Source organism: Pan paniscus, chromosome 21, assembly GCF_029289425.2.
Source record: "Pan paniscus chromosome 21, NHGRI_mPanPan1-v2.0_pri, whole genome shotgun sequence".
In the NCBI taxonomy this organism is placed as follows: Eukaryota; Metazoa; Chordata; class Mammalia; order Primates; family Hominidae; genus Pan; species Pan paniscus.
Window position 1 is genome coordinate 3875782 of NC_073270.2, and position 24637 is coordinate 3900418.

Below are 24637 nucleotides of genomic sequence, written 5' to 3' on the forward strand. Positions count from 1 at the left end.
CCAACACACCTGTCCTCGTAAAATTCTTAAACGCTCTATACTCAGTTGTCTTACAGTTGCCTAGATTCTTGTTCCATTTAAAGAAACTGAAATTTGAAATCACAAATGTGGATTATGGATATGATGGGTAATGGATATGATATATTTGTAATGAATATGCAAGAGAGAACATTTGAAACATTAATTAGTAGAAATGTACTTAAAGAAGAGGCCTTGGTTTTTTACCGTAATATTGGCAGGTGACATGTATTTGTTTTGAGTAAAAATCAAATATTTCAGTTACATTTTTAAAATTACCTGATATACTGTACTTTTTCATGTAACCAGTCAGCCCTGAGTCCTATTTGTGTTAGATAAGTTTTTACCAATCCCAGAAGGAGATAGAGGACAAGCTTTTATATGCTTCCGCTGAAGAAAACCTTTCTCCAAAGAAGTAATTATCTGATCCTCCTATAAAGGGCCAGATAGTAAATATTTTAGATTTTGCAGGCTGAAGTAGAATCAAGGGTAATACGTACATTCTGATATAACGAGAGAAAACAAATTTTGAGAAATTTCTTAATTGATTAAATTCAAAATAATAAACACAATTTTTTGAAATACAGGTATACTAATGAGAAGAATGGAGTTCTTTTTGGAGTGATAACATTTTCTTAATTGGAGTTCAGAGTTAGTGCTTCCTATTCAATAAATAATCATCAAAATTGATTGCAAGTATTTATCTATTAATGCAGATCTGTAATGAGGTTTTATATATTTCATCTTTGACACATCTTCACACATACATGTCAAATAATTGATACCAGCCCATAAACATATGATTTTAATTGAGCATATTAATAACTCAGGAAGCATTTATAGAATTAGGTTTTTCTTATAACATTTACCTTTTAGTATATTATTCATTGCTGCTTAATTACTTCCAATGGAAGGTTAGACAGAAGCTCCACAATTGCACTGTTAAATAGATATTGAAATATAGAAATTTCCTTGTGCATTAAGGTCCTAAAAATTATTCTGGAAATGTAGTGTGAGCTAAGAAACTATATCCACTGCAAATTTGTTTGGGAATGGAGATCTCACTTCTTGTTTTAACTTTTGATAGCATGTAAAGTGTATAAAGCAGCTCAACGTTGCTTATGATTCAAAAGTTAGTTGTCTAAATAACAACAGTTTAAGTTTCATATATAAGTGCTGTTCTGTCCTGTAATTTTAAGTTGAATTTACTATTATAAAATTAGCAAAAGCTAATTCTCAAAGCCATTTATTGTTTGATCATAGTGTCTGAAAGCAGTCTTATTGTTGTGAAAAATTTCAATCTCAGTTCCAAGCTGAAAAGAAAAAAAAAAAGCATGATAAAACTTTAGTACAGCTCAGCCGTCAAACTGCTGTGTGCCTGGGCAAGTCAGGTTATTCAGCTTCTGTTTCTGACAATGGTTAAGCCCATGGCAGTGAATGAAATTTACCATTAACATGGTTGGTTTAATAATTCATGATAAATTCAGATATTTTTCATAGAATATCTATTGATAAAAAACATGAATAACCACCTTACATTTTCACAAGTTTTATAAATCACCCAACTAAGCCTTTTTCTGCTTCACACATATTTTTACCGTTATCAATGGTAACGTATCTGAGATTCCACTTTAGATTATATGGAATTAGTACTTTTTCACCTTCTTGTTTGTAGTTGTTCAACACAGACTATTCATAGAAGCTAATTCTTCAGTTGTTTTAAACTTGGCACTGACTCCTTGAATAAACATCTGAACAGTGTTGTAACATCTATCAAACTCATCAAAAGAGATGGAAATCTACTTAACCTCAATTGCCTTGGTTTTTTTTTAAAACAGATTATTGATCTTGCTCCTAATATTTTCGACTTTTAGAGCAAATGATTTTGTTGAAAGGCTAATAGTCTTTTTTTCTTTTTAAATTATCTTATATTAAATTTAAAAAATAATTTTTTTGTTACCTGTCTGGAGAAAGCCTAGAGAAAGGCTAATTAATACTCTTAAACAAGTTTATTTTCTCTGGATACATTTCTTCAGCTTCTTCATGATTTAATTAACTTATCACTAGAATATTACTTTTCTTGCTTTGCTAACAAATGAGCTACTTAGAAACTTCCCTCCTTTAGAAACTTTCTATTCCTTACCTTCCCTCCTTGCTGTAATGAAATATTCCACTTTAAATTTTCAAATTTTTCTGACCATTGCTTTCCTGTGAATCGGAAATACTGTGATCGGTCCTTAGTTTGGTAACATTGATGTATTTTGAATTCTTTTAGCACAGACAGACAGTTGACTCCTTGAACAACGCAGTTTCAAACTGCACAGGTCCAATTATATGAGAATTTTTTTTCAATAAATACAATCAGCAGTTTATACATATGCAACCAAACGTGGATCAAAAATACGTTATTTGAGGAAACCCCCAGATACAGAACAGTGAAATTTTTGTATCCTCTGGGCCACTGTGGGACTTGAGTGTGCATAGATTTTGGTATCCACGGTTGATCCACAGATACCAAGGGATGACTGTAGAGTCATTGCATACTAAACAAAATGCTTCCCTATCTTGTCTTGATAAAATAATGCATACCCTCCACTGTGCCTTAAAAGCATGATATTCAGGCTGGGTGTGGTGGCTCACACTTGTAATCCCAGCACTTTTGGAGGCCAGGGTGGGAGGATTGCTTGAGCCCAGGAGTTCAAGACCAGCCTTGGCAACATAGTGAGAGTCCATCTCTAGTTTTAAAAAAATACAAAATTAAAAAAAATGAAAAACATGACATTCAAAGTGCATTTGTTTTTGTTTCGACATGATGGTTATGCACTAATAACTAATGATAGTTATGTACTAATAAAATGTCAAAATAATAATGACTTTTAGTTACTGATAACAGTTATGCATTAATAAAAAATAAAATGTCACAGTATGACAATATGCATGTGTGGCACCAAACGTGCTGTTGAGTTATAACTTTGTGACTGTGATTTGTGGTATACTGAGCAGCAGTGGAAAGCTATATAAGCCACTCCACTCTGCCAGTCAGTACAGTGGCTGATTACCAATTATGGATAACCAGAACACATCAAAAAGCAGTTCAACAAGGATCAGAATAATAACATGTAAGTACCATTTATTAAGTAGTTATGTGTAAGGCACTGTGTCAGACTGTATAATGTACATTATTTAACCTTCAAAAGATTGAGAGGGAAGATCCCTTGAGTCTGGGAGGTCGAGGTTGCAGTTAGCTGTGATTGCACCACTGCACTCTAGCCTGAGTGATGGAGTGAAATCCTGTCTCAAAAAACAAAACAAAACAAAACAGGCCTGGTGCGGTGGCTCATGCTTGTAAATCCCAGCACTTTGGGAGGCTGACGCTGAGGTCAGGAGTTTGAGACCAGCTGGGCCAACATGGCGAAACCACGTCTCTACTAAAAATACAAAAATTAGTTGGTGTGGTGGCTCACACCTATAATCCCAGCTACTCGGGAGGCTGAGGCAGGAGAATTGCTTCAACCCAGGAGGCGGAGGTTGCAGTGAGCCAAGATCATGCCACTGCACTCCAGCCTGGATGAGAGTGAGACTCCATCTCCAAAAAAAACCAAACCAAAACAAACGAAAACTACAAAAGATTGTCTGAAGCCAGCCACAGACAACAGTAAATGAATGAGTGCAGCTACATTCTTTCTTATTTATGGATGCAGAAGTTTGAATTTCATATAATTATTCCGTTTCACTTATATATAAATTATATATTATGTAATATATAATATATATTATAATATAATATGTATTAGATAATATATAATATATTAGATAATACATATATAATATAATTAAAATATATTAATTATAATATGTAATATATGACATATTTATATATAATATATGTTATATATTGTTATATATACTATGTGTAATTATATATTATAATTATAATATATTTTATAATATATGATATATATCATATATCATATCATATATAATATATCATATATCATATCGTATATAATATATATCATATATTATATGTCATATATTATATATGATGTATAGTATATATGATATATAACATATCTTATATATGATGTATATTATATATGATATATAGTATATATGATGTTATATAGTATATAATATATGATGTTATATAGTATATAATATATATGATATATATACTATATTGTATATGATATATAATATGTATTGTATATTATATATTATATAAAATATATAATATAAGGCACAGTGGAGGGTATGCATTATATATAATTATATATTTTATATATTATATATATTTTATATATAATATATTTTGTATATTATATATAATATATAAAATATAAAATGTATATTATATATAAGTAAAGTATATATTATATATAATTTTTATATATACTTTTTCTTTTTTTTTTTTTTAGACTGGATCTTGCTCTGTCACCCAGGCTGGAATGGAGTGGCTGGGACTACAGGCGTGTGCTATCATGCCCAGCTAGTTTTTTTTTTTTTTTTTTTAATTTTTTTTTTTTTTTTTTAAGACAGAGTCTCGCTGTCACCCAGGCTGGAGTGCAGTGACATGATCTCGGCTCACTGCAAGCTCCGCCTCCCGGGTTCACACCGTTCTCCTGCCTCAGCCTCCCAAGTAGCTGGGACTACAGGCACCCACCACCACGTCCGGCTAATTTTTTGTATTTTTAGTAGAGACGGGGTTTCACTGTGTTAGCCAGGATGGTCTCGATCTCCAGACCTCATGATCCACCTGCCTTGGCCTCCCAAAGTGCTGGGATCACAGGTGTGAGCCACCGCACCCGGCCTATTTTTTATTTTAACATTTTTTTTTTTTTTGTAGAGATGTGGTCTCACTGTGTTGCCCAGGCTGGTCTCAATCTCCTGGGGTCAAACAGTGCTCCTGCCTCGGCTTCCCAAAATGTTGGTATTACAGGCATGAGCCACTTTGCCTGGCTATCTTATAAATAATTTTGATGTTAGGAATTTTTAGTTGCTTTTATTTTTATTTTTGTTGTTTTAAATATTTATTAATAGAAGCAAGGGGTGGATAAATCTTCTAGATCAAACTCTTCCTTAAAATAGTTCTGCTTTTGGTAGGATTCCAGATTTTCCTAGTTTTGTTAAGTGTTTCTAATGATGTTTGGCATAGGTGTTAACTTCATGGGCCTGTTGTATACAAACCAATTTTTTTCTTGCTCTGAGTGAACAGTAACAGAACCTGGTAGGTGAGTCACACTGATACTGCATTCACTGAAGTTACTAAGGTGAATGATAAGAGATGAGAATCCTTTGCATTTGTATTCAAATCAAGAGTTGTAGAATTTGAAATTCCTGTTTTGATGAACTATGTGAAGCATGCCGTCATTCTTCTCTGCTAGTCTATGTTGATGATGTCATTAAACTAGTCTTTGACTTTTAGTTCTTGGCTTAAAATATTGGAATGATTATATAATAAATAGGTTTATTTCATGTGGAAAAGGAATAATATGTTTGCCCTGAAATAGTCTGATCTGATCAGGAGGATATTATGCTGAGCATGGCTGGAAATAAATTTGTAGCACCAATTAAATACACTGTAGCAGCTCTGAGAGGGAATAAAAGTAAAATATAAATAGTAAATATGAGAGAAAGTGACTATGGGATCTAACTATGTAAGAACAGGGTGGGAGTATGGGTAGATACGTACATGCCCCCTAGATTTTAGGAAAGCATATTTCAAGAAGTAGAGAAGACATGGATATCAATCAGTGGAAATCGTATACTAAAACGGAAGTCAGTGAAAAAAAAAGACTGCTCTCAAACTAAAGATAGATGGTTGCTTCTAATAGGTAGGTATTCAGATTTGATTAAGAAATTAGAAGGCCAGGCATGGGGACTCAGGCCTATAATCCCAGTACTTTGGGAGGTCATGGTGGGCAGATCACTTGAGCCCAGGAGTTCGAGACAAGCCTGGGCAAACTGGTGAAACCCCATCTCCACAAAAAATACCAAGATTAATTAGCAGGGTGTAGAGGCACATGTCTGTATTCCCAGCTACTCAGGAGGCTGAAGTGAGAGAATCACTTGAGCCTGGGAGGTTGAGGCTACAGTGAGCCGAGATCGCACCATTGCACTCCAGCCTGGGTGACAGAGTAAGACCCTATCTCAAAAAACAAATTTTGAAAATATACAGAAGTATAGAAAAACTGAAGTAATTTAATTTGTGTTAAAATCTATTTGGTATTAAAACTAACGTTTGGCCGGGCATGGTGGCTCATGCCTATTAATTATCCTAGCACTTTGGGAGGCCGAGGCAAGTGGATTGCTTGAGCTCAGGAGTTCAAGACCAGCCTGGGCAACGTGGCGAAACTCCGTCTCTACAAAAAATACAAAAATTAGCTGGGCATGGTGGCTCACGCCCGTAGTCCCAGCTCCTTTGCAGGCTGAGGCGGGAGGATCACTTAAGTCCAGGAGGTGGAGGTTGAAGTGAGCTGAGATCGCACCTCTGCACTCCAGCCTGGGTGACAGAGTGAGACCCTGTCTCAAAAACAGACAACGACAGAAAACCCTAATGTTTTATGAAAAAGCTCTTTAATTTTTTGTGACCAAACTGCTATTCTCTAGACCTACACTGTCCAAAATGATAGCCATTAGCCATGTGTGCTACTATGTTGGACAGCACGTATTTAGAACATTTCCAACATCACAAAAGTTCTATTGCAGAATGCTGTGAAAATGAGATACACTTTCATTAGAAAAGCTAGTAAAAATAAGTAGGGGTAATGGGGTACTTTGACTATCCAGAAATTTTACTAAGGAAGAATTAGATTTTTATAATACTGGGACATTAGTGTGCACTTTTTTTGTCGTAATCACATTTTGTTCTTTATTTTGAAATAAATACATGTACAGAAAAATTGCAAGAATAGTTACAGAGTCTTTTCGTTCCCTGAACCATTAGAGAGTGAGCCCCATCAGCCCCAAATACTTTAATGAGCATTAAATCTGGAGTTTGGCCGGGCACGGTGGCTCACGCCTGTAATCCCAGCACTTTAGGATGCCGAGGTGGGCAGATCATTTGAGGTCAGGAGTTTGAGACCAGCTTGGCCAACATGATGAAAACCTGTCTCCACTAAAAATACAAAAAAATGAGCCCAGCTTGGTGGTGCACACCTGTAATCCCAGCTACTCAGGAGGCTGAGGCACGAGAATCACTTGAACCTAGGAGGCAGAGGTTGCAGTGAGCTGAGATTGTGTCACTGCATTCCAGCCTGGGTGACAGAGTGAGACCCTGTCTCCAAAAATAAAATAAAATAAATCTGGAGTTTAATACCAGTACAGTACTACCAGCTTATCTTCAGGCCCCATTTGAGTTATTCTAGTTGTCCCCAAAAGGTGAAGGATCCAGTTTAAAATCACACATTGCATTTAGTTGTCATGTCTGTCTTTGACTTGATCGCCTTGACACTTTTGAAGATTACAGGCTCATTATTTTGAGGAAGTCATTAACATGGACCTGATGTTTCTTCATCTTTAGATTCAGATTATGCATTTTATCAGAATTGCCATATAAATTGTGCTGTGTTCTTATTTTATCCATCCAGGTACTACATAATTTCCATGTGTCCCATTTTTCTTGATGTTAACCTTGGTCACTTGATTAAGATTGTGTCTGCCAGTTTTCTCTACCATACATTTAACTGTTTTTTCCTTTATAATCAGTATTTTATGAGGAGGAGGAGGAGGTACTTTGAGACAATGTAAGTATCCCATTCCTCATCAAACTTTCACCTTCTAGTTTTAGCACCCATTGAAATTTTTTTGCTGGATTATTGGTATGATGGCGCCAAATGATGATTTTCTAATTTCATCATCCCTTCTACATCCATTCATTGACATTTCATTGAAAGGAAAAACTGTTCTCTTCCCGTTTATTTAACTTATATCAATATGGACTTACGGATTCATATTTTATTCAATAAGTTATCTATTAGTGTACTTTGGTACTTTGATGCTGAGTTTGTCCCAGATTTGGTCAGTGGAAACCCTGTCAAGCTGGCTTCTGTATCCTTTTGACATTGTCCTATCATTCTTTGATCACTTTCCTCTTTCTGGGACCAGATATGATCAAAGCCCTTCTTATACTTTTCCTGCCCTACCTCTGGAATCATTTCACCAAGGTACCCTGGTTCCCTTTATTGAAGAATGTATTTAGAGGTTAGGTCTGGACAGTAGATGTCATTGTTCCACTGAGGTGTCACTGCTCCTAGACTTTCTCAGCAGACAGAGCTAGAGCATATATGCATGTATATACATACACAAACATACATCCACACACATAGACTCATTTTTTTATTTCTTGCTCTGTGTGTGTGTGTGTGTGTGTGTACTGTGAGTTCACACTGGTACCTAGTACCTCAACACCTCAGAGTTCATTTTATTTGTCTTCCTTTTTGTATTTGTAACTCCCTTCTCTGACAGAGAAACTGGGCCCCAGTTTTTCTTAATATATTAATATTTACTTAATTGATCAATCCCCTTGAATGTGCCCAGTCTTTCCTTTCCTTATCAGATCATGTGCATGCTAACCTTGCTCAGCCCCACCTAATGGTTTTTAGACTTAATTATTTGGAGACGAAAAAAGTACAGTTGATGCTCATTAGTCACAGATTTTTTTTATTTGCAAATTCACCTACTTGCTAAAATTTATGTGTAACCCCAAAATCTGTACTCGTAGCACTTTTATGGTCATTCATGAACACGTACAGAAGGGCAAAACATTTGAGTCGCTATTGGGTAATGTGTATTCCAAGGTGAGGCCAAGCAAGGCAGTCTACTGCCTTCTTCTTTGAGTCCTCATACTATAAATAGTTGTCCCTTTTGCAGTTTACTTAGGGCCACATATTTTGCATTTTGACTTATTTTACTTAGCATGTGTTTTCAAGTTCCATCCATGTTTATAGCATGTATCAGTACTTCATTCTTCTTTTTTTTTTTTTTTTTTTAAAGAGTTGGGGGTCTCACTGTGTTGCAGGCTGGAATACAGTGGCTATTCACATAGGCCATCATAGCATGCTGTAGCCTCAGACTTTCACTGGGCTCAAGTAATCCTCCCACCTCAGCCTCCCAAGTAGCTGAGATTAGAGGTGTGGGCCACTGTACCAGGTTCCTTCCTTTCTAAGGCTGAATAATAGTTCATTGTATGTATAATACCACATTTTGGTTATCTATTCATCCAATAATGGGCATTTAGGTTATTTCCACCATTTGGCTATCCTTTGAAAATCTTTTCATGTGCTTGTTGGCCATTAGTATATATTCTTTGGAGAAATGTCTCTTAAATTCTTTGCCTATTTTTTAAATTGGGGGGAGGTTGTCTTTTTTTGTTACTGAATTGTAAGAGTTCTTTATCTATTCTGATAACTAGACCCTTATCAGATACATGATATCTGATTAACACATAGTTTCTTGCATCCCATAGGTTGTCTTTCAAAATTTTGACGAATTCCAATTTGTCAGTTTTGTTGCTTATGATTTTTAGTGTCATATCTAAGAATCCATTTTCAAATTCAGTGTCATGAAGATTTACCTATGTTTTCTTCTAAGAATTTTATAGTTTTAGACCAAGCACGGTGGCTCATGCCTGTAATCCTAGCACTTTGAGAGGCTGAGACAGGCGGATTGCCTGAGCTCAGGATTTCAAGATCAGCCTCGGCAAGATGGTGCCCATCTCTACTCAAATACAAAAAATTAGCCTATGGCGTGTGCCTGTTCAGCTACTCGGGAAGTTGAGGCAGGAAAATTACTTGAACCATGGAGGCAGAGGTTGCAGTGAGCTGAGATTGCATCACTGCACTCCAGCCTGGGCCACAGAGTGAAACTATGTTTCCAAAAAAAAAAAATAATAATTTTATAGTTGTAGCTTTTTAAGTTTTTAATCCACTTTGATTCTTTTGTTTTGTTTTGTTTTTTGAGACAGGGTCTTGCTCTGTGCTGCAGGCTGGAGTGCAGTAGAGCAGTCTTGGCTCACTGCAGCCTTGACCTCCTGGGCTCAAGCTATCCTCCCACCTCAGCCTCCCAAGTAGTTGGGATCACAGGCTTGTGCCACCATGCCTGGCTAATTTTTGTATTTTTTCTAGAGACGGGGTTTCACTATTATTGCCTAGGCTGGTCTTAAACTCCTGGGCTCAAGTAATCCATGCCCACCTTGGCCTCCCAAAGTGCTGGGATTACAGGCGTGAGCCACCACTTTCAGTCCCAAGTTAATTTTTATATATGGTATGAGGTAAGGATTCATTCTTTTGCATGTGAATATCCAGTTGTCCCAGTGCCATTTGTTGAAGAGCCTGTTCTTTCCCCATTGAATGTTGTCTTAGCACTCTTCCCAAAAATTAGTTGACCATAGGGCATGGTGGCTCATGCTTATAATCCAAGAGCTTTGGAAGGCCCAGATGAAAAGATTACTTGAGGCCAGTATTTCATCACCAGCCAGCCATGGTGGTGTGTGCTTCTGGGAGGGTGAGGCAGAAAGATGGCTTGAGCTCGGGTGTTGAAGGCTGCAGTGAGCTCTGATTGTGCTACTGCACTCCAGCCTGGGTGACAGAGTGAGACACTGTCTCTAAAAAATAGAATAATAAAAATCAGTTGACTATAGACTTGTGGATTTATTTCTGAACTCATTTAAAACTATTCCATTGATCTATATATCACTCCTTATACCATTACCACACAGCTTTGGTTACCGGTGCTTTGCAATAAGTTTTGAAATCAGGAAGTATGAGTTCTCCAACTTTGTTCTTCCTTTTCAAGATTGTTTTGGCCATTCGGAGTCCCTTGCAATTCCATATAAATTTTAGGATCAGTTTTTTTATTTCTTTTTTTTTTTTTTTTTTTTTTTGAGACAGTCTCGCTCTATTGCCCAGGCTGGAGTGCAGTGGCGTGGTCTTGGCTCACTGCAACCTCCATCTCCCAGGTTCAAGCAATTCTCCTGCCTCAGCCTCCCGAGTAGCTGGGATTACAGGCACACACCATCACGCCCAACTAAATTTTGTATTTTTAGTAGAGATGGGGTTTCAGCATGTTGGCCAGGCTGGTCTCGAACTCCTGACCCCCAAGTGATCCGCCGGCCTCGGCCTCCCAAAGTGCTGGGATTACAGACATGAAAGCTTTTTTATTTCTGAAAAAAAAAAAAAAAAGACATAAGATGTCTTTCCATTTATTTAGGGTCTCCTTGTTCTTGGAGGTAGATTTTCTCTGATCTATTTTCATTGAGACCTTGGGCCTTAAGAGAGCCACGATTTCATGAGAGATTATTTCTCTGGAGCCCTTCCTACCCTTCTCCTATTTCCTGTCTCCTTTCCTCCCTTGTTATTCAAAAGTCTTAACAAATGCTCCTGGGCCCATTACAGAGGTCAGCTCACCCTTCCAGCCTTAGCTTTGGTTCACTTTTTGCTTTCTTGCCACTGGTAGTTTTCCCTCCTCTCTTAAGAACTTAGCTAAGCTTTTCAAAGGATGTTTGCATTTATCCAACATTTCTAGATTTTGGTAGCTGGAGAGTTTTAATAATTTTCTAGATTGCTGTTTTACTAGATTAGAAAAAGATAGAGCTGGGTGTAGTGGCACATGCCTGTAATCCCAGCTACTCCGGAGGCTGAAGTGGGAGGATTGCTTGAGCCTGGGAGTTAGACCAACCTGGGCAACATAGTGAGACCTATCTCAAAAAAAAAAGTAAGACTTTAGGGCTCAGTGTAATCCCAGCACTTTGGGAGACCGAGGCGGGTGGATCTCGAGGTCAGGAGTTCAAGACAAGCCTGGCCAAGATTGTGAAACCCCGTTTCTACTAAAAATACAAAAATTAACTGGGCAGAGTGGCAGGCGCCTATAATCCCAGCTACTCTGGAGGCTGAAGAAGAGAATCACTTGAACCCGGGTGGCAGAGGTTGCAGTGAGCCGAGATTGCACCACTGCACTCCAGCCTGGGCGATAGAGTGAGACTGTCTCAAAAAAAAAAAAAAAAAGACAGTGTTTTTTAAAGATGGAGTTTAGTATACAGAAATATTGGGTGTCAGGCAAAGTATTAATTACTTTGTACGTATTCTCTTTTCCTTCTTTTTTTTAAAATGAGACAGGGTGACCAGGCTAAACTCTGACTGTTGGGCTCAAGTGATCCTGCCTTAGCCTCTGGAGTAGCTGGGCATTACAGGCACATGCCACTGTGCCCGGCTACATACTCACTTATAAAACTCTATTTTTAAATGACAGCTCCTCTTTACAAAATAGATCAGGAGAGCGATTTTCCTGTCTGCTTCCTGAGGAAGCAAAAAGGCAGAAACATGGTGAGCAGCAAGACCAGTGGTTGCCGTAGTAAGCATGGGACTTCCTATGAATGGCTCTGTTAACAGTAGGGGATGGTAATGTTCTTTGATTTGTGGACTCTGTTTGATTTGTGGACAAGGTTTTATTTCCCGTCTTTGGGGTAGGAGGGTCTGCCATATCCACAAATTGGCTCTTCCCATTTGTTTTATTCATTTAGTTAGACCATGATTGGAAAGCCTCACTGGCTGTGCACATTGCACCATACTTAGGAATATATGACGGTTATACATTTCAAACAGGGCTTTAAAACCTTCCATTCAGCTCCTTTTGGATAAAGCTCTTTTCCTCATGTGGTTGTTGACATACATTAATTATAGGCTTTGTTTAGCTAGTGGGTAAGAGCAGATTTTGGAGTCATGTACACCTGGGTTTGAGTTTCAGTCTTGCCATGTACCAGTTGTTTGTGGACAAGTTATTTATTAATAACTACTCTGTACCATAGTTTCTTCATTGGTAGTATCTTCAAAATGAAGTATCTATTTCCTGTGCTGTTTTGAAGGTAACCTTAAATAATGTACATTGTACAATTTGATACAGTGTCTGACACGTAGTAAATACTTTAATATATAATACCTGTTTTTATTCTGATCCTTGTTGAGCTGCTGCTTTTTGATGTGTTGATTATCTATAATTGGTAATCATCCATTTTACTGACATCTTCCAAGATTTGACCAAGTTGATTGTCTCAAATTTCCAAGCAGAAAAGGTACCCAGAAAACAGAAATTAAGCAGTTAATAAAGAATCGAATAGCAATGATCATTACGACTTGTGCTTAATAAGAAATGTGGGCCATGTCTGCCTGAGCCTTTATTTAATGCATTTTAAAATTTGCTGGGTTTTTTCCTCCCTTTAAACCTTACTGTCAAGTTCAGTAATAAGTTAAACTAAAAAGAAACGGATGCCTTAGAATAAAGAAAGATTCAAATTAATAGGATATATAATGGCATTTCATGGTGGTGGAATTTCTGTGTGTTTTGAACTAAGGGAAAGACTTAAAGGAAGATTGTCTACAGTGTACTGGACACTTTGCTAGGCTCTGTGGATATTATCAAGACACAGTCCTTACCCTCAAGGATCTTTTTATTTTTGTTTTAGAGACGGGATCTTGCCCTGCCACCCAGGCTGGAGTGCAGTAGCAAAATCATAGTTCACTGCAACCTCCACTCACTCTCAAGGATCTTACTCTCAGCTGGGGGAGGCCATAAACAGTTAAAGTAGCTTGCAACAGAGTTAATGATTGACTCTAGGGCTAAGGGAAAGAAAGTAATTGGGACAACTAGGATTTCTAGCTTGGCAAGGGGGTAGACCTGGGTTGGCAAACTACAACCCAATGCCAGTTTTTGCATAGCCCACAAACTACGAATGTTTCTTACATCTTTGAGTGGTTGGAAAAATATCAAAAGAAGAATACTATTTTGTAACATGTGGAAATTATATAAAATTAACATTTACATGTTCATAAATAAGGTTTTATTAGAATATAGCTATGCTGAAACTACATATCTATGACTGCTTTTTTGTCACAACAGCAGAGATGAGTAATTGTGACAAAGGCTGTTTGGCCTGCAGAGCCAAACATTTACTGTGTGGCTCTTTACAGAAAAAGTTTGCTAACTCAATGAGTAGGTGGTAATTTTTATCCATTGAAACAAGCAATTAAGGAAGAACAGATACAGGAGAAGACAACATTTCTGTGAGTGTTGATTATTTGAATCAGAGGTGCTTGTGAATATGCAGGTCTAGAAGGCAAGGGAATTTATAGGTTTGGAGTTTGGAAAGAGCTTGAGGCTGGAAATGGATGTGGGAGGAAAGGAGGAGATCAAGAAGACTGGATGGAGGAGTGCAATTTTTAGCCCTGTCTGCACATTGGAATCACCTGTAGTGCTTAAAACCAAACAAAACCAGACAGACATTTCCAGGAACCCAACCCTAACTCCCTCTTTCCCAAGATTATGATGCACCTGAGCTGGACTTGGGCACCAGAATTTTTTGAAAGCTCCCCCAGCAACTCTAATGTGCAGCCACTGGTACAGAGTGAGAAGATTGGAAGATGGGACACCAGGAACACCAACATTTAAGGGATAGTTCTAGGTGCTTCTGCTGAGGAGAGGAAATTCTGAGGGAGTGATGATGGGAATTTTAGGGTGGTCAGATCCTGTAATTTGAGATCATCATTGACTGATGAATCAAGAGCAGTTTCTGTAGAGGCCAGGTGAGGGTGTATGTCAGAGGCCCCTGGTTTGAGGTGGGAGAGTATGAACTATTGAGAATATTGACCAGGAGGAAAGGGGGGAAAGTGATGGCTGGGATGGGGAGGCATTGGGAATGTAGTTTGTTCTAGAGAGGTTTTTTTAAGATGTTAAAGCCTTGAGGCTATTTATGTGCTGAGGGAGTGAGTACTCAGAAAGAAAGCCTGGAATGGCAGTATCAGATGCCACCATTCAGTTTTCATGATGGAGTGAAGGGCTAGATTTTGAATAGTTCTTGGAATAATCTTAATATTGTAACCTTTTTGGAACTGTTTGCTTAATGTGCTTTCTTCATTTAGGGGCATTACATTGTACCTGGAAAGAGAAATGGACCCAGGCATTGAGAAGCAAGGCCAACAACTGTGCTTTGCTTGCCCGGTTACTGTCGTTCTGTCTGGGAGATTGGTCTCATCTCTGAAAGCAGGAGGGCAAACTGAATGGGCTCTGTAGTCTCTTCTAAAAGTTTTTAGTTTAAACTATTAATAGTACAACTTTGATTTAACAAATGAGGAAGCTGAGCTTATGAGATGTCTGTGAAGCCCATTGTCTGATCTTTTATTTCCTTAGTACCTGGGAATGCGCTTTTTTTTTTTTTTTTTTTTTTTTTTTTTTGAAGAACACCAACAGTTGTTCACCCTTCCTTGAATTTGGGTACTACTGTATATACAGAGTATACCAATTTAGCCTGCCATTAGAACATGTCTTCACGAGCAAAATCTAGTATAAAGTCTTACTTTAATATTTTCTTTATTATGTATAAATAATAGATGGTTGTTATGGAATACTTGGATAGTACAGAAGTTTAGAATTTTTAACATTTTGGTTTATTTATTGGGACTCTTTTTACCCCCCAGTGATTCTTGTTTCTCCAACAATGTGAATGCGCACTCCATTCAGTGTGAACGTGAATGTTAATTTATGTGCCAGCTGGATTCTACAGGAAGCAGACACAGATGGGGTTGGAGGGGCAAAGGGCTTATTAGAGGAGTAATGCCTGTGAAGAAAAGGGGAACGGAACATGTTTGGGTATAGGGAGCCATCAGACTGCAGTGCACACCTGACGAAGTCTCTGCCCACCCAGATTGCCTGATAGAGGAATACCACAAGAGGTAGAAGTGGCTAGGCTCTTGTGCTACCACTTTGCACAGTCATTGACTAGAGATAGATCTTTGATCAATGTAGAGGTTTTCAGCCTTGGCATTGTTGACATTTGGGACTGGATACTTTGTTATAGGGGGTTGTCCTGTGATTTGTAAGATGCTTAGCAGCATCCTAGGCCTCTATCCCCTAGATGCCAGTAGCCCAGCCTCCCTGCTATTAGTTGTGACAGTCAAAACTATCTTTAGACACTGCCATATGTTCCCTAGGGAAGGGCCTAATGGTATATAAACAACCCTGTGGTGGCATAGTCCAAGTTTTGGGACAGGGAGGAGTGTTCCATACTACCCTTACTGGAAAGACCTATGAGCTATTCAGAAATCTGAACTATTTAAGATGGAGCTTTGTTCTGTGGCTCCTGGAATTTTAAGCACACCTCTGTGAAACATCTTGTTAGGATATACTCCACTCTCCAAAACAATCCATAATGTTTAAATAGGGCTGTTTTATTGATTGATTGATTGATTGATTGATTGATTGAGATGGAGTCTCACTCTGTTGCCCAGGCTGGAGTACACTGTCACGATCTCGGCTCACTGCAACCTCCCCCTCCTGGGTTCAAGCGATTCTCCTGCCTCAGCCTCCCAAGTAACTGGGATTACAGACACCCACCACCGTGCCTGGCTAATTTTTGTATTTTTGGTAGAGACGGGGTTTCACCATGTTGGCCAGGCTGGTCTCGAACTCCTGACTTCTCAGGTGATCCGCCTGCCTCGGCCTCCCAAAGTGCTGGGATTATAGGCATGAGCCACCGCACCTGGCCTTATTTTTCTTTTTGAGATGGAGTCTGACTTTGTCACCTGAGCTGGAGTGCAGTGGCACGATCTGGGCTCACTGCAGCCTCCGCCTCCCGGGTTCAAGCAATTCTGCCTCAGCCTCCTGAACAGCTGAGATTAGAGATGCGCGCCACCATGCCCAGCTAATTTTTGTATTTTTAATAGATGCAGGATTTCAGCATGTTGGCTAGGCTGGTCTCAAACTCCTGACCTCAAGTGATCCACCCACCTCGGCCTCCCAAAGTGCTGGGATTACAGGCGTGAGCCACCGCTCCTGGCTATTTTCTTTTGAGACTGGGTCTCATTCTGTTCCCAGGCTGGAGTGCAGTGGCACAATCTCAGCTCACTGGAAACTCCACCTTCTGGGCTCAAGCAGTCCTCCCACCTCAGCCTGCTAAGTAGCTGGGATTATAGGCATGTGCCACCCTGCCTGGCTACTTTTTGTGGAGATGGGATTTTGCATGTTGCCTAGGCTGGGCTTGAATTCCTAAGCTAGAACAATCTGCTCAGGGATGTTGTATATTTCTAAAGGTATTTTTCCTTTTGTTGCAGGTGACACAACTAAAAAAAAAGCAAAGGTATTTATGGAATTCCACTGAGTGGTAATGGATGATGCAGTTCAAATAACTAAGGTAAGAGAAATAAAACCAGAACTGTGAGGAGGCTTTTGCCAGTCAAGTAGTGTCCTTAAATAAAGCTAACATCACATTCTTTCCTGCTTCATTTCGTTTCTAAGCTGTAAGAGTAGCTTATTTTTTTTATGATTATAAACATTGTAATTATCCTTTAAGATACTTCTTAACCTGATTATGAATCAGAATCACTTAAAGAGCTTTTTTTTTAAAAAAAAAAAAAAAAAAAGACCAAAGTCAGGCTGGGCATGGTGGATCACGCCTGTAATCCCAGCACTTTGGGAGGCCGAGGCGGGCAGGTCACTTGAGGTCAGGAGTTCAAGACCAGCCTGGCCAACATGGTGAAACCCCATCTCTACCAAAAATACAAAAATTAGCCAGATGTGGTGGCATGTGCCTGTAATCCCAGCTACTCGGGAGGCTGAAGCAGGAGGATCCCTTGAACCCAGGAGACAGAGGTTGCAGTGAGCCGAGATCGCACACTGCATTCCACTCTGGGCACCAAAGAATGAAACTCCGTCTCAAAAAAATAAAAATAAAAATATAAAGACCAAAGTTAATGCCCTGCCAGCATTGAATTAAAGCTTCTTGAGTAGATCACAGATGATCTCCAAGTTTTTTAAGTGGGAATGTAAACCACTCTATAGTTTTAGAAAACTCTTTGGCAATATCTGCAAAACATACACGTATCTAATAACCCAGGAATTTCAATTCTAGGTGTCCACCTTTGAGAAATGAAAAATATATGTCTACACAAAAGTGCACATACAAATGTTCACTGCAGCTTTATGTATTATAGCCAGAAAAACTGTAACCCAATCAGGTGTCCAAAAACAGGAGAATAGTTAAATAAATTGTGATATATGGTCGGGTGTGGTGGCTTACACCTATAATCTAAGCACTTCGGAGGTTAAGGCAGGCATATCAGTTGACCAGCCTGGTCAACATGGTGAAACCCCATCTCTACTAAAATTACAAAAATGAGCTGAGTGTGGTGGCTCACACCTGTAATCCCAGCTACTCAGGAGGCTAAGACAGGAGAATGGCTTGAAGCCAGGAGGCAGAAGTTGCAGTGAGGTGAGATCACGCCCCTGCACTCCATCCAATCTGGGCAACAGGGCGAGACTATGTATCAACAACAAAAAAAAATTGACATACACTATTGATAACATGGAATTTTATTCAGTAATAGAAAGGAACAAACTACCAGTAGACATGACAACATGGATGAATCTCGTAGATAAAAGGTTGAGTGAAAGAAACCAGATGGACAAGAAAAAGTAGATGTAGCAGAATTACCGAGTAAAACTAAACTACAATGATAAAGGTCATATCCCTACTTCCTCTGACAGGAGGTGGGAGGTTGTGACTGGAAAGAGGTATGAGAGAGCCTCTGCAGCACCGAAAAGGTGTTTTGTTTTGTTTTTTGAGACTGAGTCTTGCTATGTCACCAGGCTGGAGTGCAGTGGTGCGATCTCAGCTCACTGCAACCTCCGCTTCCTGGGTTCAAGCAATTCTCCTGCCTCAGCTTCCCAAGTAGCTGGGATTACAGACACGCGCCACCACGCCCGGCTAATTTTTGTATTTTTAATAGAGACGGAGTTTCACCATGTTGGCCAGGATGGTCTCGATTGCCCCACCTCATGATCCGCCTGCCTCTGCCTCCCAAAGTGCTGGGATTACAGGCATGAGCCACCGCGCCCGGCCTGAAAAGGTTTTACATCTTAATGTGTTCATATACATACTTTTCTCATGGTAAAAAAATATAAGATTAAATTTATCATTTTAACTACTTTTAAAGTATACAATTCATTGGCATTAAGTACATTCCTGTTGTGCAGCCATCACCACTGTCCATCTCCAAAACTTTTTCATCTCCCCAAACTGAAACTCCATATCCATTAAACACTAACTCCCCATTTCCTCCTCCCCCAGCTGCTGGCAACCATTCTACCTTCTGTCTCTATGAATTTGACTATAATAGTTACCTCGTATAAGTGGATCATATTTGTCATTTGACATCTGGTTTGTTTCACATAGGTTTATTTCACAAAGGTATCTTGTTTATTTCACATAGGATGACCTTGTTTTCAAGTCATCCATGTTGTAGCATATATCAGAATTTACATTTTATGGTTGAATAATATTCTGTTGTATGTTTATACCACTTTATGTGTATCCATTCATTCACTGATGGACACCTGGGCTGCTTCCACCTTTTGGCTGTTGTGACTAATGGTGCTATGAACATGGGTGTAGGCTGAGTGTGGTGGCTCACGCCTGTAATCCCAGCACTTTGGGAGGCCGAGGCAGGCGGATCACTTGAGGTCAGGAGTTCAAGACCAGCTTGGACAACATGGCAAAACCCCATTTCTACCAAAAATGCAAAAATTAGCCAGGCATGGTGCTGCATGCCTGTAATTCCCAGCTACTCGGGAGGCTGAGGCAGGAGAATCGCTTGAACCTAGGAGGTAGAGGTTGCAGTGAGCCCAGATGGTGCTACTGCACTCCAGCCTGGGTGACAGAGTGAGGCTGTCTCAATTGAAAAAACAAAAACAAAAACAAAAAAAACACATGGATGTACAAACATCTGTTCGAGTCCCTGCTTTTAGTTCTTTTGAGTATATTCTTAGAAGTAAAATTACTGGATCATATGGTAACTCCATGTTTCATTTTTTGAGGAATCACCATGCTGTTTTTCACAGTACTGCATCATTTTATATTCCCACCAGCAATGCACAAGGGCTTCAATTTCTTTACATTCTGCTTTTTGGTGACCTCCATAATTCTAAATTATATGTATATGCTGTTTCTTCTTAATTCTTTTATTAATAAAAAAGACAACATAATTCTTTGCCTCTCCAGTGTGAAAAAATGGAAATTTACCTTACACTATCCCCCCATTTAATATTTGTATTATTTCCTGTTCTGCTGCTGTTTATTAGTTTCCTCAGACTTCTGTAACAAAACTCCACGAACTGGGTGGCTTAAACAATAGAAATTTATTGTCTCAGAGTTTTGGAGGCTAGAAGTCTTGCGGGCTGTGAGGGAGAATCTGTTCTATGATTTTCTTCTAGCTTCTGGTAGCCTCAGGCATCCCTTACATTGTAGATGGCATTCTCTCTGTATCTTCAGATTGTCTTCCCTCTATGCATATCTGTCTCGTGTGTCCAAATTTCCTTTTTCAAAATAAGTGCGCTAGTCATTGGATTAGGGACCACCCTAATGAGCTCATCTCAACTTGATCATATGCAAAAATCCTCTTTCTAAATAAGTTCACATTCACAGGAACTGAGTAGGGGGTTACAATTTTAACATCTTTTAGGGGACACAATTCAGTCTGGGTGACAGAGCAAATCTCTGTCTCAAAAACAAAACAAAACAAACCCATAAAGTGATTACATTTCTAACTTTCGGAAGTACTCTTCAACCTCCTTTTTTTAGGTTAATTTTCAGCACTTTCCTTCTTTCTTCCTTTCCTTTTTCCTTTTCCTTTTTTTTTTTTTTTTTTTTTTTACTTTTTATTTTTTTGAGACAGACTCTTGGTCTGTCGCTCAGGCTGGAGTACAGTGGTGTGATCTTGGCTCACTGCAACCTCTGCCTCCCAGGCTGAAGTGATTTTCCTGCCTCAGCCTCCCAAGTAGCTGGGATTACAGGCATCTGCCACCACGCCCGGCTAATTTTTGTATTTTTAGTAGAGCCAGGTTTTCACCTTGTTGGCCAAGCTGGTCTCAAACTTCTGGCCTCAAGTGATCCGCCTGCCTCGGCCTCCCAAAGTGCTGGGATTACAGGCATATGCCACCACGCCTGGCTAATTTTTGTATTTTTAGTAGAGACAGGGTTTCACCTGTTGGATCTCCTGACCTCATGATCGCCCTCCTCAGCCTCCCAAAGTGCTGGGATTACAGTCGTGAGTGCCGCGCCCACTTAATATTTATGTTATTATAGCTAAGTAAATATTGTTCACTGTCAGGCCAGGCAGCATTTTCTGGGTTTTTATTTCTTTCTCTGTAGGTTCAATGTCATAGACCCTGGGCTATTCAAATGAGAAAATGAAGAAAAAGTGAATTCTCTCTCTGAAACTATCAGTTGCTTCCAATCATGTCTTTATATTTTATATTTGAACCGTAACTTTCTCATAAAATTTTCTCCCTGGAGTTTCTAATTTTCTTGTCTATTTGCCTGTTATTATAGTTTCACTTTTCCCCAAGATCTCAATCATACACTCCAGCCTGTCAAGGCTAGTGCAGACCATACACTGTGGCCCAAATTTAGGCTAGTCATACACTCCCATCCAAGACCAGTGGGCACTGTTTTTTAGGCTGTCTACACAGTCATATTGGTATTTTCCTTGCTGGTTTTTCTTTGAGGGGGGTGCAGGGGAGGTTGGGTCCACTGATCTTGGATATCAGTCTTTCTTTGTATTTGTTTTTTAAATCTTACTAGAGGCTAGGGGGCATGGTGGCTCATGCCTGTAACCCCAGCACTTTGGGAGGCTGAGGCAGGTGGATCACTTGAGGCCGGGAGTTCAAGACCAGCCTGGCCAACACGGCAAAACCCTGTCTCTACTAAAAATACAAAAATTAGCCAGGCGTGGTGGTGGGTGCCTGTAATCCTAGCTAGTCGGGAGGCTGAGGCAGGAGAATTGCTTGAACCCGGGTGGTGGAGGTTGCAGTGAGCCAAGATCATACCATTGCACTCCAGCCTAGGCGACAGAGTGAGACTCCGTCTCAATCAATCAATCAATCAGTCAATCAATCTATCTTACCAGAGTTCATTCTCAAGTCACTTACTGAGAGAAAAGGTACCTGGCAGATAAATTTTGACTCTTTCTGGTATCCGTTTTTTGTTGTTGTTGTTGTTTGTTTGTTTTGGAGACGGAGTCTCGCTCTGTTGCCCAGGCTGGAGTGCAGTGGCACGATCTTGGCTCACTGCAAGCTTTGCCTCCCAGGTTCATGCCATTCTCCTGCCTCAGCCTCCTGAGTAGCTGGGACTATAGGCGCCTGTCACCACGCCTGGCTAATTTTTTGTATTTTTAGTAGAGATGGAGTTTCACTGTGTTAGCTGATCTGCCCTCCTTGGCCTCCCAAAGTGGTGGGATTACAGGCGTGAGCCACCGTACCCAGCCTCTGGTGTCTGTTTTTAAGACCCTCATGTTGGAGTGATGGTTTGGTTGACTATAGAATTCTAGGTTGCCTATTATTTTTCCTCAAAACTTTGAAGTCATTGCTCCATTTCTTCTGACATCCCTTGTTGTTCATGAGAAATAGAAAGTTTCATATAGGAAATTAATTTTTCTTCTTTTCTGGAAGCTTTTATGTTCTATATAGTCTGGAATTCCATAGAGGTGTACTTGGTGGGCCCCTTAATAGATCTGCAGACTCATAGCTCTCCATTTTTTGGTTCTTTTCTGTCAGCAGCTTTCTGATATTGAGCTTCCTGGGTTGTTCATATAATGTTCTTATCTATTCTGTCCTTTTTAAAAACTCTTTGCTTTTGGTGGTTTTCCTGGAGATTGTCATAACTTTATCTCCTAATCTTTTTTTCTCTCTTTTTTTTTTTTTTTTTTTTTTTGAGACAGGGTCTCACCCTGTGGCCCAGACTGGAGTTCAGTGGTGCCATCACAGCTCACTGCAGCCTCGAGCTCCCAGGTTCAAGCAATCCTCCCACCTCAGCTTTCCAAGTAGCTGGAACTATAGGCATGCGCTACTACACCCAGCTAATTTTTTTTATTTTTAGTAGTGACAGGGTCTCACTATGTTGCCCTGGCTGGTCTCAAACTCCTGAGCTCAAGTGATCCTTCTGCCTCTGGGGACTACAGGAGTATGCCACCACGCCTGGCTAATTTTTGTATTTTTTAGTAGAGACAGGGTTTCACCATGTTGCCAGGCTGGTCTTGAACTCCTAGGCTCAAGCGATCCACCTGCCTCAGCCTCCCAAAGTGCTGGGATTACAGGTGTGAGCCATCACACCTGGCCTGCTGTTTTTTCTTTTACTGTTTCTTAAACTAGTCTTCTCCCCGCTTTCTTTTCCTGTATGAACGTTAATAGTTGACCACAGCATTGGCCCTGTAACACTCTTTTGTTCTTTGTATTTCTTCAGTTTTATTTAGCCTCTGTTGTGTGTTCACACATTCCTTTTTATTTGCTTGATGTGTGTCCCATCCCTTCTTTTGAACACTGTGTGGTCATTAATGAGAGTGTGGTAGGATTTTATGTGCTGATATTTAAGAAAATGACCATAAAATGTTCTTGGAGATGGTCTTTAAAGACCGGGCATGGTAGCTCATGTTTGTAATCTTAGTACTTTGGGTGGCTGAGGCAGGAGGATTGCTTGAGCTCAGGAGTTCGAGACCAGCCTGGGAAACATGGGGAGATCCCATCTCTACAAAAAATGTACAAATTACCCAGGCATGGTAGTACATGCCCGTGGTCCCAGCTATTCCAGAGCCTGAAGTGGGAGGATTGCTTGAGCCCAGGAGCTCGAGGCTGCAGTAAGCCATATTTGCACCACTGCACTCCAGCCTGAGTAACAGAACAAGACCCTGTCTCAAAGAAAGGAAAAAAAAATTTTAAGTAGTTGATTAAAAGAGGTCTTTAGGGTGGGCTCTAATTTGATGTGACTGGTGTCCTTGTAAGAAAAGGAAATTTGTACACGCAGACATCAGAAACAAATACACAGAGGAATGACCAGGTGAGGATACAGTAAGATGGTGGCCATCTGCAAGCCAAGGAGAGAGGTCTCATAGGAAACCAAACTTGCTGACACTTTCTTCTTGGACTTCTAGCCTGTAGAGCTGTGAGAAAATAAATTTCTGTTGTTGAACCCACCGAGTCTGTGATGCTTTTATGGCAGCCCTACCAAATGAATATAGACATTTAAGAAGGCTTGGTGCATTGCAGCATTTGGTAAATTATTATGCATTTCGTTGTATTGTGCATGTAGTGCCATTACTGAGAAGAGCAGGATGGATGGGAAGCATCGAGACAAAGTAAAATACGAGCTGGCCACTAACATGTGGTATGATTTTGTGGTAGGTGAAAAAAGGATTCCAGAAGTAGAGTGCTTATGAAAGAAAAGCTCAGTAGTGTAAGAATTTTACACCAGTTTGACTTTAACAGAGAGTGAGTTCAACAGTGAAAGATGAGGTTGCAAGTGTAGTTTGGGGACCCATATTAATTTCCTGGTGCTGCCCAAACAAAGTACCATAAACTCGGTGGCTAAAGACAGCAGAAATATATTGTCTGGCAGTTCTGGAGGCCCAAAGTCAAGGTGTTGGCAGTGTTGGTTCCTTCTTGGGGGGAATCTGTCCCATGCATCTCTCCTTAGCTTCCAAGAGCCCCCTGTGTTATTTGGATTGTAAATGATCACTCAAATCCTCTTTCTTCAATTGGCATTTTCCCTGTCTGTTTTCACATATTATCTTCTTAAAAGGACACCAGT

The 24637-nt window shown here is 39.7% G+C and overlaps 1 protein-coding gene across 3 annotated transcripts in view; it reads left to right on the forward strand.

Annotated features, from left to right (window-relative positions):
* Positions 1 to 24637, forward strand: part of PTPRA (protein tyrosine phosphatase receptor type A) — a 162406-nt gene that overhangs the window by 32196 nt on the left and 105573 nt on the right. For all 3 annotated transcript variants that reach the window (XM_034947005.3, XM_034947003.4, XM_057300856.2), the window contains exon 2: positions 17115 to 17194. Coding sequence is in view for 2 of the 3 variants with exons in the window: in XM_034947003.4 (XP_034802894.1) it covers positions 17168 to 17194 (27 nt within the window). In the remaining variant the exon portion in view is untranslated. The remainder of the gene's footprint in view (positions 1 to 17114; positions 17195 to 24637) is intronic.